The sequence below is a fragment of the Polyodon spathula genome, chromosome 5 (assembly GCF_017654505.1).
Source record: "Polyodon spathula isolate WHYD16114869_AA chromosome 5, ASM1765450v1, whole genome shotgun sequence".
Lineage (NCBI taxonomy): Eukaryota > Metazoa > Chordata > Actinopteri > Acipenseriformes > Polyodontidae > Polyodon > Polyodon spathula.
In genome coordinates, this window is record NC_054538.1 from 30,708,271 (window position 1) to 30,721,509 (window position 13,239).

At 36.5% G+C, this 13,239-nt stretch overlaps 1 protein-coding gene across 2 annotated transcripts in view; it reads right to left on the reverse strand.

Moving 5' to 3' along the window:
* Nucleotides 1–13,239, reverse strand: part of LOC121315831 (syntaxin-binding protein 5-like) — a 136,420-nt gene that overhangs the window by 9,954 nt on the left and 113,227 nt on the right. For both annotated transcript variants that reach the window (XM_041250307.1, XM_041250308.1), the window contains 5 exons: nt 11,965–12,015; nt 10,417–10,467; nt 5,889–6,128; nt 5,003–5,372; nt 763–928 (listed from right to left, as the gene is read on the reverse strand). In XM_041250307.1, the coding sequence (XP_041106241.1) occupies nt 763–928; nt 5,003–5,372; nt 5,889–6,128; nt 10,417–10,467; nt 11,965–12,015 (878 nt within the window). The remainder of the gene's footprint in view (nt 1–762; nt 929–5,002; nt 5,373–5,888; nt 6,129–10,416; nt 10,468–11,964; nt 12,016–13,239) is intronic.

Genomic DNA, 13,239 nt, shown 5'->3' on the forward strand with positions numbered 1-13,239 from the left:
AAAAAAAATCATATGTAATCATATGTAAACAGGACCACAGACTATATATAAAAAATGTGCTCCTATGAACAGTTCTCCATAATGGTTTAAAATATAGTGCCTATATAAAGTCTACACCCCCTATGAATAACAGTCATTTTCTATACTTTTGAGGCATAAGCAATTAGGAAATAACACTTACTACCCAGGAACAAAAATTGTGTTACATAGTGTTATCATAGCATGTTATCAAACCAGACTCCTTCACTGCAATGCTATCATCCCACAATAATAGATCTGTGTAACATGAAGCTTAGACACAGTACAACAGTGACCATTTTAAGACAGTTGAGTTTGTCAGAAGTCCAAGCGATTGCAATGGAAACTGATGTTGATGGTTTATTGCGAGTCTCAGTGTCTCCTGTTATTTGTCAAATGGAAATGATCACTAGCGACCAAAATTATAATACACTAGGCTGCTTAATTGGACCCCCCCCCCCCCTTAACTTAGCTGCCAACTAATGTACATAAACACAAAAGTGAACTTAAGTAAGAATGTACTGTAACATCATACCCACTTATCAGTGAAGAAATATTAGCCAATCTTAGTAGACCACTGATGGTACATCAAGATGATTTTGCATCTATGAGCTTTTTAAAGACTCACCGTATTGAAGTTATATAACACTAAATCTACTTCAAGATAACTTTAAAAATGTTCCTGTATAGTTCAAAAACACAGATGATGTAATGACAGAGTAGGTGTGTTGTTTTGCTTCTTACCTGTAAATTCTCACACATGTCTTGGCTGTAGGTTATTCGCTGGATCTCAGTGGGAGAGACGAGATATAAAGCCTGCCCATGGTTGGTAAAGCAGAAAGTTCTAGCTATCCGCATATCGGTCAGGGGCAGGTAATTTACATCCAACAGCGGCCTTAGACTTGGCAAACTTCAGTAGGAAAATAAAAAAATAAGGGGTTATACTATTGAATGCTTCTTATAATTCACTTGCTACCGTACCACTACAGTTAGAGTTAATATTTAATAAATGTAGACAAGTTTAAGTTGCACTCGTGTACACAGCTGTTCTGCATTAAAAGGCCAACTGAAATAGTTTAACACAATGTCAGTAGCATAACTTCATATAACAAATATCCACGCAATATATTTCTCATTAAGTAGACAACAAAGAACAGCCACAGAGGGTCATTTGTAGAAAAAGTGCAAATTGGTTATCAGTACTAGGTATACCAAGTGTGATGAATGTATGGCTAGTTCCTTCACAATCCACCCAACAATGGATAATGTGTACAAATTAGCAACAGTGCAAACCTTCAGACCTTGATTATACAGTATTGCCTTGTTGCCGTATAAAAATATCAGTATAGTGAGACTAGAGGCATGCAGTATATGAAATTCTATCCAAACTCAACCACATATGCCTCAAAACGATATTATACACAAACTTGAAATAAAAAGAATATTTGACAGTACCGTATACTGAACAGGCAATACAATGTGAGATACTTTATGTGCTTTCTTCCCTATTTGTTTATTGGTGGTGAAGAAGGTAAGCAAATATGGCAGTTTAATAAGTGTGTTTTCATGGAAGGAAATACATTTGACTTTTAAAACAACAAGAATTACTCTGAGACTGCAAGTTTCATTTTCAAAGAGTCCCAGAATGTATTTTTTAATGATTCCTGAATTCTGTTCGGTTTGTTTATTCTTACCTTTCCAATAATGCGGTGCTAGTTCTGAAACTGCCCTGAAGACATTCTCATACAGCATTACATTTAAGTACCCAGCCCTGAAGTCTCTTTCCTTTCCTCTGGCACCCAAGAGGAGATATTTGACCACGACCTTGCTTTGGTGGGTTGAGTGTAGGCATTGGCTTATGATTTATAGCTCAGCTGTTTGCTTATGAAGCAGTGCTGTAGATTTAATTTTCTCTTAATGGCAAAACTCCAAAAGCTCATTTAAACCCTCTATCGTTTTGGAATTATTAAAAAATATATATATACATTATAATTAGACACACACACACACACACACACACACACACACACACTTGTAGTCAAAAGTTTCCATACCCCAATGGAAATGTATAATTTCTAGAAATTTCTCAAAAACAAACTTTAGGAAAAAAATCTGTAGCAAAAATTTTGCTTTTGTGGATGAGGAAAAAAAGTTACAAGAAATAGTTGTCTACAATTATTTATTTCATTTCAGCATTATTTTTGCAAAACAAAAAATGCTTATTCAAAAGTATTCATACCCTTTGATGCTATGATAGTATTGTCTACAAGGTGCTAGAAACTTCAATATGAGAATGCAGAACCTAATTCTAGAAAGAATTATAAAAAGGTTGACAGGCATAGGATGATTGCTGTCATTACCAATAACTCACTATGGGACAAAGTAAAGAGCTATCTGAAGACCTTAGGCAGAAAATTATTTATTGTCATACAGCCTGAGAAGGATACAAGACGATTTCCAAGCATTCGCGTATCCCGTATCACGTATCACGTATTCAACTACTGCTTCTATTGTTTCTATTATCTTTACCTTGAACTGGCTGCAAGTGGGACTTGGGGTTTCCATTTCAACCATAGGTCGAGTATTGCATGGTGAAGGTCTCAATGGTCACAGGCCAAGGAAAATGCCACTCTTAGGAAAACATCACAAGGACAATCGCTTAAAGTTTGCAAAATGGTATTTGAATGATGGATATGAATTCTAAAGAAAGGTTTTGAGGAGTGATGAAACAAAAATCAAGCTATTTGGTCACACTGATAGTCGTCACGTCTGGAGAAAATCTGGTGAGGCGTACAAAGAAAAAAACACCATAGTTGGAGTATGGAGGTGGTAATATCCTTCTATGGGGCTGTTTTACCTCTAATGGCACAGGAAATTTAGTTCCAATACATGGTAAAATGGATTCCATAGCACACCAAAAGATACTGGCCAATCATCTGAAACCCTCCGCTACAAAACTTGGTTTAAAGCACAACTGGACGTTCCAACACGACAACAATCCAAATCTACACCAGTCTGGGATTATAAAGGCTTCAACTGGTTAACCATAAAAAAGAAAGATTTTCTGTGAGTACCACCCAATATATATCAGGGAATCTGAGAATTTTTGGTATGAGGTGAAGAAGGCTGTGTACAAGAAAAGTCCTCAGAACGAACAATCCAGCGTTGAAGAATGGTCAAAAAAATTCCAAAGAATTAGGCCAAAAGCTCATTGACAAATATCCTAATCGTTTAAAAGAGGTCACTATTGCTAAAGGTGCCTCAACTAGCTATTAATTTCATTTTTGGAGTTTTTCATGTAACATTTTTTTTTTCCTCATCCTCAAAAGCAAAATTTTTGCTACAAAATATTTTTCCTAAAATTGTTTGTTTCTGAGGGGTATGTAAACACTTGACTACAACTGTGTGTGTGTGTGTGTGTGTGTGTACATACAATGAAAAATAACATGCAAAAACTAATTTCACACTTTGACAATAGTATTTGGGCACCCTTACATTAGTATTGTGTGTGCCTACCCGATGCTTACTTTACAGTTTCCAGTCTTTTTTTGTATTTTGAAATCTATCTATATATTTTATCTATCTAAATATCTTTCCGGAGATATTTTGCACATTCTTCCAACACATACAGCTTTGAGTAATGCAATCCAGTTTGGTTTCCAGCAACAGCAGCTTTCAAGTCGATCCACAACATTTTGACAGGACTGAAGTCTGGAGACTGAGATGGTAAATCCATAACTGTAATCTTCCTTTTTTTCTGAAATTCCATTGCAGACTTTGCAGAATGCTTAGGGTCATTACCCTGCTGGAATACAAACTTCCATCCAATAAGCCTTCTAGCACCGGGTAACAAATGAGAGCAACATCTCTTGATATTTTGCAGCATTCATTGATCCTTCTACAAGGTCGCCAGTGCCTGAGGAAGAAAAACAAGCCCATACCATCACACAACCTCCACCATGCTTAACACTGGGCATGATGAACTTTTCTTTAAAAATTCTTCTCTCTTCCTCTAAACACACTTTTCCTTTCTTGGTGAAAAAAGTTATAATTTGGATTCGTCCGACCATACAATTTTGGTTGAAGAAATCATCAGGCTTCTTCAAGTATTCAATGAAAAACTCCAATCGCTTTCTATACAAAGGTTTGTGTCTTGGTTTTCGCCCATGTACATTCATCTCGTTAAGGAATTGTTTGCTCGTGAATTTCCTGATCATCTTCTCTCAATTCTTGTGTCAAATCTTTTGCAGTAATCGGAGGATTTTGCCAGGCTGCTCAAACGATTCTTCTTCCACATTTTCTTCCACAGCTGGAGCTAGTTGAAGTAGTTCCTTTTTTGTCTTTGTTTGTCAATAATAACCACACAGTGTTTCTGCTGTTTTCCTGGTAGTTTCTTCTTTTTTGTTTAGTTTAGTATCACTGCCATTTTGAGATTGTTGCTGTACTCTCTACTTTTAATCATTTTTTGTTCCTCTTTTGAATCACAAATTTCCAATTTATTTTTCACACTTTATTCTGTAATCATCATCAGGTGTTGGTTTTCAATTATGACAACTGTCAATAATTAACATTGAATGGGTCTCATACAAAATATGTGTATTGCTGAAACACTTGTCAAAGTAATAAAGCTGAATCTCTACTTTAAATTACATCTTTCAATAGAACAATTAGAAATTATAGAACTGTTTTTAACTGCCCAAATACTTATGTCTGCGATTGTGTGTGTAATTATATATATATTGTATGTCAGCTAATCTTCAAGTAGTTCACACTGTCACCTCTTACTGGATGTAGAAGTGACATAAATGTGAATTATGGGTTGGTCGAAGAGGAAGGACTATAACACCATATAATATGGAATATAACATCTTTCTCAATGACAAAATTGCTTTCAAAGGGAACTATATAAACCCGCAATACTGCAGGTTTAAATGTACTGGTTAGTCAATTTCACCAGAATGAGAATAAAAGAGGTAAACATTACCTTAATGTCATGATATGTCCATTGGCGCAGAAACAGGCAAGGCAGACGCTGTTGCTCATTTGCACGATGTCAGCCCGGAGAACAAACGAAGTCTCTGTGATATTGTGTTGATATATGCAGTTCTGGGATGGCAGTGAGATAACCTTGGCTTGTTTTTCTGAACAGATCACTGCATACTGGTTTTCACTGATTTCCTGAGAGGCTGATGGGGAAATGGACACAGGCCGTCGTTTTCTTAACTTGTCCTTTTCATCCTTATTGTCGGGGGCATTGGGCTCATGCCAGGGCTCGCAGGCTGGAGGATACAATGCTCCTGTTGAGTCCAGAAATGACATCCTCAAAATAGCTCCCTTAAGTCGTATCATTGTACCTAAAGGACAAAGAAAAAAACACAATGGTAGAACCACCTGAGGTGTAATGTGTCCTAAATCTCTAAACTACTCTGAACAGCTCAGTCCAACATGTCCCCCCCTTCCTTGACAATTTAAGAATTGCTTAAAGTTTTAATCCATAAATGAGAAATAATAAGAATATCCCTGATTCGTCATACTAGACAAAGACAAAATGCGTTGATTTGGGACCAATTTTATTTCACCTTTCTCAGATTCAGTTACAAAAAAAAAAAAAAAATGAATGAAGTCTTTACCTCATATGTGCTTTTGACCCACTCCAACAGTTCCCCTTTCTTGGTTAGTGTAAAAAAACTCAAGTTTCCGAAAAAGATTCAAATGGGTATTTTATTCAAATGACAAAGTTGTATCAATTGATATAAGCTTTGCCAGTGTTTTATTTTTTTGTATTACTGATTTGCCCTTATGGGCACCATCCCCTTTAAAATTAAAACAAGCTTAGACAACTGGCCCTCTGGTGTTACCCAGACACTTACCACTGGGCAAAACGATGACAGGCTGGAGAAGCCTCTGTTCTCCCGCAGGAGGGAGGTTCAGTACAATAACAAGCACGGTGCCCAGTGTAGTGCCCACCCATAAGCTTGGAGCCGTGGTACTATCGGTCTTCCGTGTGAAAGTCTCACAAAACTGGAACGATGTGATGGCTTCCTGGGACTCTTTGTCGATGCTCGTCACACTGGAGCTGCGTGAGCGACTGAACGAGTTGTCTTTGATATCTGGGAATCGCAAGGAGAAGAGGAAGGCAGGGAAGCCAGAGAGAGAGAGAGAGAGAGAGAGAGAGAGAGAGAGAGAGAGAGATACAGACACAAACTCCTGCTGTAGGTTATTGAGTTAGTCTACCCACTAAAAATGTAAATGTTCCACTTACAGATATCAGTAAAACCAACAATTCACTTTAAGCACAGAGGCAGTCAAATATTACTCAGTTACTGGGAAATGGCAAGAGCATCTTTTTGATTGGAATATTTTCCTACATTTTGGTTAGTAGATCACTTCAACACAAGGCACATTGGCAGGTTAGCGTGTTTAATATTTTTGCAAAACTGTGTTCCTGGAACTGTTCATCCCTCTTGCTGAATGAGAATTGTGAATTGTGAATTGAGTCTTTAACTGTGAAGTTAAATCTCACACAAGAAACACTGGATCTGCTGGTCTAAACAAAATGATGACAGTGTCAAGCAAGCCCATCCCTGTGACATACCCAGGAAACCAGAAGAGAGCAGAACTTTAGATTAGCTGCTTATAAATATCTGATTATCTGAGATTGTTTTAAACTGGAAACAATAGTTTCCACTATTTGTAATAATGTGCTGTAGATGCAGTATTAGTATGTACAGTGCATTCATATTAATGCAGGCATAGGAAATGAGTAAATCCACTTATTTGCGGGGGGGACGGGGGGACGGGGACAGTAACATGCATTCAGTTTTAACAAGTCTCATGTTGCTTTTTATCATACATTAAGTATGTACTTTAATCTTTTGTTTATGTGCTGTATTTCATTTATTTTTCTTAAACATTTTTTACTTGCACTTTTCTTTATTTTGGCCATTACCTTATACAGTGTATCTGAATGACATAGGTGCCTGCATTAACAGGAGTGTACTGTAAAAAAAGAACAAAAACTGTTCTGCTAAGTGATTTAAGCATTTCTCATGGTTTTCTCTTGCGTTTCCTGTTTCTGGATAAAAGAATAATGCTGTCTTCTGGTTTTAGATCCAAGATGTGAGGAAACCACTGTATTTGTATGTTGAAAACACAGGTTAAAATGCAGCAATGCCAGGTCCCAAGAGTTACAGCACCTCTGAACTGTATTCCCATTTGACTGTTTAAATACCCAATCCACAATGCCGAATGTGTTTTTTTTTTTTCCATTAAGAACCGTTCATTTATTAAGACTTTTATTTGACCACGTTCGTATGATTGAAAGTTGAGAAAGGCACAAACTCGATGAGAAGAGAACAGACAGTACAGTGCAAGGAAGAAAAGTCTTTTCCTCCTAATTAGGGACAGCGAAAGGGTATGATAGGAGGTTGTTAATACATGTTGATTACTTTTTGAAGATGCAGTGTCCCTTTTTATTTAAAAAAATAATAATAATAATACAATCCTGAAATCCTACACACAAGATTTTTTGCTATGCTGTAACTGGATGTAGATTTTCTAAATTGCAGTAAGGGTTATAACTGACACATCTTCCCTGGTCCTGCCCAGACTAAATGTGCAATAACACCTTATTATAACTGCCTGATTTACCTATCCAATGGACTAATGTACATAGACAGTAATTGTTTAAACACACTACGTCTGGAATCTCCTGTACCTCTGGGGGTTCCTTCAATACAAATTACCGTCACTCAACCATAATAATAAAGTTAAAAGAAGTGCGTGCATGAAAAACCTAGTACCTGCATATTGGAAATACCAGTTCTCTGTATCATTTTTAAGAGACACTGCACCTTTTACTCTAGAGAGCAGCTACATAAATGTGCAATCATGATTTCAATCAAGATCATTTATCATTAAACCAAAAAAAAAAAAAAAAAAAAATCCATCATCAAGTCCCAAAACCAATCAAACAATTGGAAAGCAGTGGTGAACCAAAACCCCATTTTCTACCGACTCACTGAAATTAGGGGTTGAGCGAGTCCTGAGCATTTCTTCTTTCTGAACTTTTGCTTTTTGTACATCCACATTAGAAAAATGCTTCTTAAACAGACGACAATGACGATGTCCCTTATCTGGTTAAAATAGTTAAGAATTTATGATTAAAACTGTTGTCAAACACAACAGTTTTGACAAAGATTTGTATCTTTCGATTCCCCAGAATGGAGCAGCATGTTTTGCGGCATGCTGTTGAAAAAACAGCAGCATTTTCAGGGGGGGATACTTTCTGTCTGCAAAAAATGAGTATTTAAACATCTGCTGGTATTGAGTTAAAGTTATCAAACAGGGAAACGATTACTGGTGATATTTGGAATGTATAACCTGTACTATACTGGCACACATACTGTATTTAAATGTACAGATTATATCTATTTTGCACTGTATTGCATTGGTTTTCTTCCAAGTTGTAGAGAGCAATTTTCCCATTTCATAGTACAGTCTCCAATCATCTAGAAATCTATGCTGTAATTTCCACCCAGTAAACATTATAAACAATCGTGTTAAAGATTACCAGTACATTCCCAGAGCATATTATTATCATAATACTAAATGTGGTATACGGTAAATCCCTTGATATCCTCAGCCCCCCCACCCCCCACCCCACAAAACATCATAGATTTCAGGGACAAAGGACAATGATACTGTTGTAGTGTAATAATAATTAGTAGCCATTTTTATACTCAATAAAAAAAAAAAAAGCACAATTGGCTCAAAATAATGGCACAGAAATAAAATGAAGTTTACAGTAACTTCCAGGGATAAACAATCAATTATATTATATAATTATGAATGTTCATTATAATTTGGGCTTCTATTTTTTCGGTGTTTATTTTTGGTTACTTTCCAAAATGCTTGGCCATTTTTTTCTGTCACATACCATATTCCTTCCAATTTAAGATGAACTTTTTAAACCAATTTTTTCTTCTCAAAAATGGCCTGCGTCTTAAATTCTGAGTACAGTATAGTGATGCGTGTATAAAAAATCGTCAACAAAAGTAGTGACTGCCTAAGTACACAAACAGCAACGTGACTGACTGGCAGTTGAAGGGTGCCATAGTGGTTACCCTGTGGAGCTGATGCTCTCCTCCTTGATGTAAACAAAGCAAGCTTTTGCTCAGCGTTATGGCCGTGGTGCAGTAGCCTCAAACTGGTGCTGCTACGTTCTTAAACAGGCGCAGGCTCCCTGGGCACGCCCCCCAGCCAATCAGGACCAACCGATCAGCGCAAGCCTTCCTGTTTACCACAGCAGCAGTGCTGCTGAATCAGTGACAGGGTCACAAAACGTCATTAGCTTCCTGAGGAATTCGAAGAGAAGCTTTTACAATTTCAGCATTTCGTTAGGCTCAGTTCTAATCAGACCCATGCATTTTTCTACTTGCCAAGCAATACCACAGTTTACAAAAAGGGAGAAAAACATATGCGAGTAATCACAACTGGAAATGAGAAGCAGCGTATAGCTGAAATGCTCTGTGTGACAGCAGACATCTGCAAACTGCCTCCATACGTAATTTTCTTGTATGAGTAAAATGCATCCTTGTAAATTTATCTTTATTTGATTTTTTTCTCCACAAGTTGAGGCTGGGAAATTTGGACTGCGTCTTACATTCTTAAATTCGAAGGAATACGGTATGTGTTGTTACTCAACATTTAAGTTGTCCTTTGCTGTCTTCCTCAACAAAATCCTTATGGTCTCATTCTTCTGGGGATTTTGTGCATCCAGACATTTTTTTACATTTCACCACAGTTTGCAATTTTGTTTTAAATCTTCCCTATATAACTATAATATAGGTAGCTTTAAATCCTGCCAACAAATCTCTGTTTCTAATAGTAATCTTGTTTTAAATCTCGCAAGCTGGGTCTCCAATAAAAAAATGTAGGCACTTCCATATAAGTCAGGAATGCAGGACATTGCCTAGGTTCAATTGGAAAGGTAGTTTGTTTTAGTTTTTTGCAGTAGTTTTTTTAATAATGGGGTGACGTCAACATGAACAGAGTAACCACTTCCAGTGTTTTTCCGGTGTTTACCGAATAACCGTGGTTTATCGGTTAAAACCGAAAATCAGAAGCACTAATTATAATACATTTTGGAGTTGTACTAGGTGTCTTACACTGTGGGTATGCTGCCTGAAATATGGTTTAAAAGCTCTATCAAGCATAGCAGAGTGATTTTTCTCAACTTTGCTATCCTTGAGAATTATTTTACCATGTTAATTCATTTTAAAAAAAATTCGGTGGGTTTGTTAGGAGACATGAGCCGGTGATGATAGTGGTAGGCTTATGCTGCAATACTACTGCAAACAAATGACCAGACTCAGTAAAATTCTAAAAGCTTCTTACCCAAGTCTGGCTTTAGCTCAGTAGGCAAGCTTAATTTCCGTGACATCTTTGCTGGAAAAAAGAAAAAAACATATTTACAAATACACGTCTTCTGGTACTGCAATACTTTAATTAAATCACAAAAGCAAATCAAATTTCACAACAATTCTTATGAACAGATTTCTCTTATATATCGGTGTTTAAAACGGCAGTCCGGTATTGCCCAATGCCAATACTGTTGGGTCTTATTGCTTACTTAAACTTTCAACAGACAATTGCAATACCACGCTAATTACCCATGCATTAGACAGGAAGGATACAAAGAATAGTGGTGGCAACAGTTAAACGTACAAAGACAATATCAAACAACTAACTATTAACTGTGTTATTTTCCATGGCTTTTTTATGTCCCTTTTGTAGCCAGAGGTCCCATATGTTTTTTTTTTTTTTTTTTTTTAAATGTCTGTGGTAATTCTGCGTTCCAACTTTAATAAACCCCCCGGCACTCTGGTTGTTATGACTTTAAATCAATTATTTGTGTAAGCTACAACAAGGCTACAAAAGTATTGTACAGCAGACTAGAACACAGTAATACATTTGATGAAACTTGTTCCATTAACTGAGGGAACAGATGTCTTCTATAAAACGAGGCACTGGTTACTGTTTTAGAGGTAGCAGCAAATATACATAAAATTAAAGTACATTAAAACTTTTCATGATATGACAGCTTCAAGTTAAAGTTGTATTGTCTAATTGCATTAAACAAATCGCTTCCTAAAAAGTACACCCCTTATAACAAACATCCCTAAAGAAGAGGATGCATTTGTACACATTTCTCACTTGAATACATAAAAAGAAAGAAACAGTACATGGAAGGAACCTCTGGGGGATACCTTTATCACCTGCACAAGGAAAGCTAAGAGATTGGGATACTGTGATGTGCCACTAGAGGAGAATCAACAATGGTTCCCCTTTCCGTCCACTAAGGTGCAAGCAGGTAGATTTAGACTAGGCATATTTCTGAGTTTAAAGCTGCATGATCACACCCCCTATATAATAACTGCAGTTTGTGGGACTCTTTATTAGCATTATGGTGGTGGTAAATATACAACTTCAGCCTACAGATAAAAGTTGTAAGATAGCATTTCAATAAGCTGAAATATGCTACAGGTGTATCTTGAATTTCGGTATTACCTTTTGTTACTGCAATATCAAAATTAAGTAATGCGCCCATCTGCCTATGCCACAGGGCAACTGTAGAAATCAGTAGCCCAGTATTCCTAACGTAATTTACATTTTTACTTGTGTGGAACAAAAAAAATCTTTTTCTATGTTACAGTTAACTACACAGGTTTTAAACAAAACGTGTCAATTGGTTTTAGACATATGCCGCATGCAATGATTTAAACATTTTTTTGTGTTTTGTTGCATTTCAATCAGTGAGTCAACACAACTACACTATCAACACTTCACCAATGATAACTGTTCGCAAGAACAAAATGACAAATGTCATCCAATATGTTTTGTAAATTTTCACAAGTTCTATATGACATTTCAAGCCACTCTTACCTCCTCCTCTACCTCCTCCATTGTAGAATTCTTGATGGCTAGTCGGTACCACTATTAGGGAAGTAAAATAACAGTGCAATTAGAAACATGATTTTGCTTGCATTACATAGGTTACATGGGATGAAAGTATGTGCAAAACGATTGAACATAAAACACGTTGTATTGTTTGCATGGTATTCTTTTTTTTTCTTTTAGTTTATAACCCTTAAATTTTAAAAAAGGATGTTCAGAATACAGCTGTTATGTTTTGGGTCATACTGACCCGACACAATTTCAAACTAATTTAAAACAGCCTTAAACTGATTAACTGTTTTTATTTGCAAAGGTTTTACTCTTTTCTGCTCTTTTAGTCCAGGAGCTGTGATAAAAAACTTCTTTGACTGCCAACCTGGGATCTCCTCATTTTGGAATGTCTTTACCAGTGAGATGCTGTTGCCTTATAGATGAATATTGTTTGTTTTTTGTTTATAAATATCACCAGACAGGTGCAGCCATTTCCTGAAATACAAATATAATAATAATAAAATAACAAAATGAAAGAAGTTGGTTTTATCCCTGCACACAAATCTACAAAGATAAATGCCACGGGTCACAGTGACCCAAAACATCATCTTTGTATACATGACCTGTTCTTAAAAAAAATTAAACATCTCAAAAGGTTCTATTTTCTGTGTATAAGTTCATGACCCCCAACTTAGGAAAAGTTATAAAATATTATACAGAAAATGAAAAGAAATAGCATTTAAGCTAACTGGAAACTAGAGTCGGGTCAAATAGACCCAGAACATAATAGGAGGGTTTTAAACTGAAATACATGTCATAGAATACAGAAATGGCTCTAAACAAAACAACACATTGACTTTATGCCAGTTCTTGTTTTTGGAAATAGTTTGGTCCACTTGGTGTTATCCCATATGGTCAATGGTGCCAGCCAAACATAATTCTAAATACACCCAAAAAACACTGTGGTCAGAGCTGGGGAAATATCTTTCATCTAAAACTGGATTTAATTCAATGGCTGCACTTTTTCTTGTTTTGGTACTATGACCTGTGTACAAGACAGAGCCAAATGAACAGGAATGGTGGGCGGTGGTGGCACCCTACCAACTCAGGACCTTGGCCCACTTTCTGCAGCTAAACTCACAATCAGTGTGCATCAACATTGCAAATCTGTAGTCAGGAGCCTTCCATAAGATCGTCGAGAGAATTACAATACCTTAAAGATCATGTTCATCAGTGAAAATCCCTGAACATGAAACTTTAATCTAGCTTTGT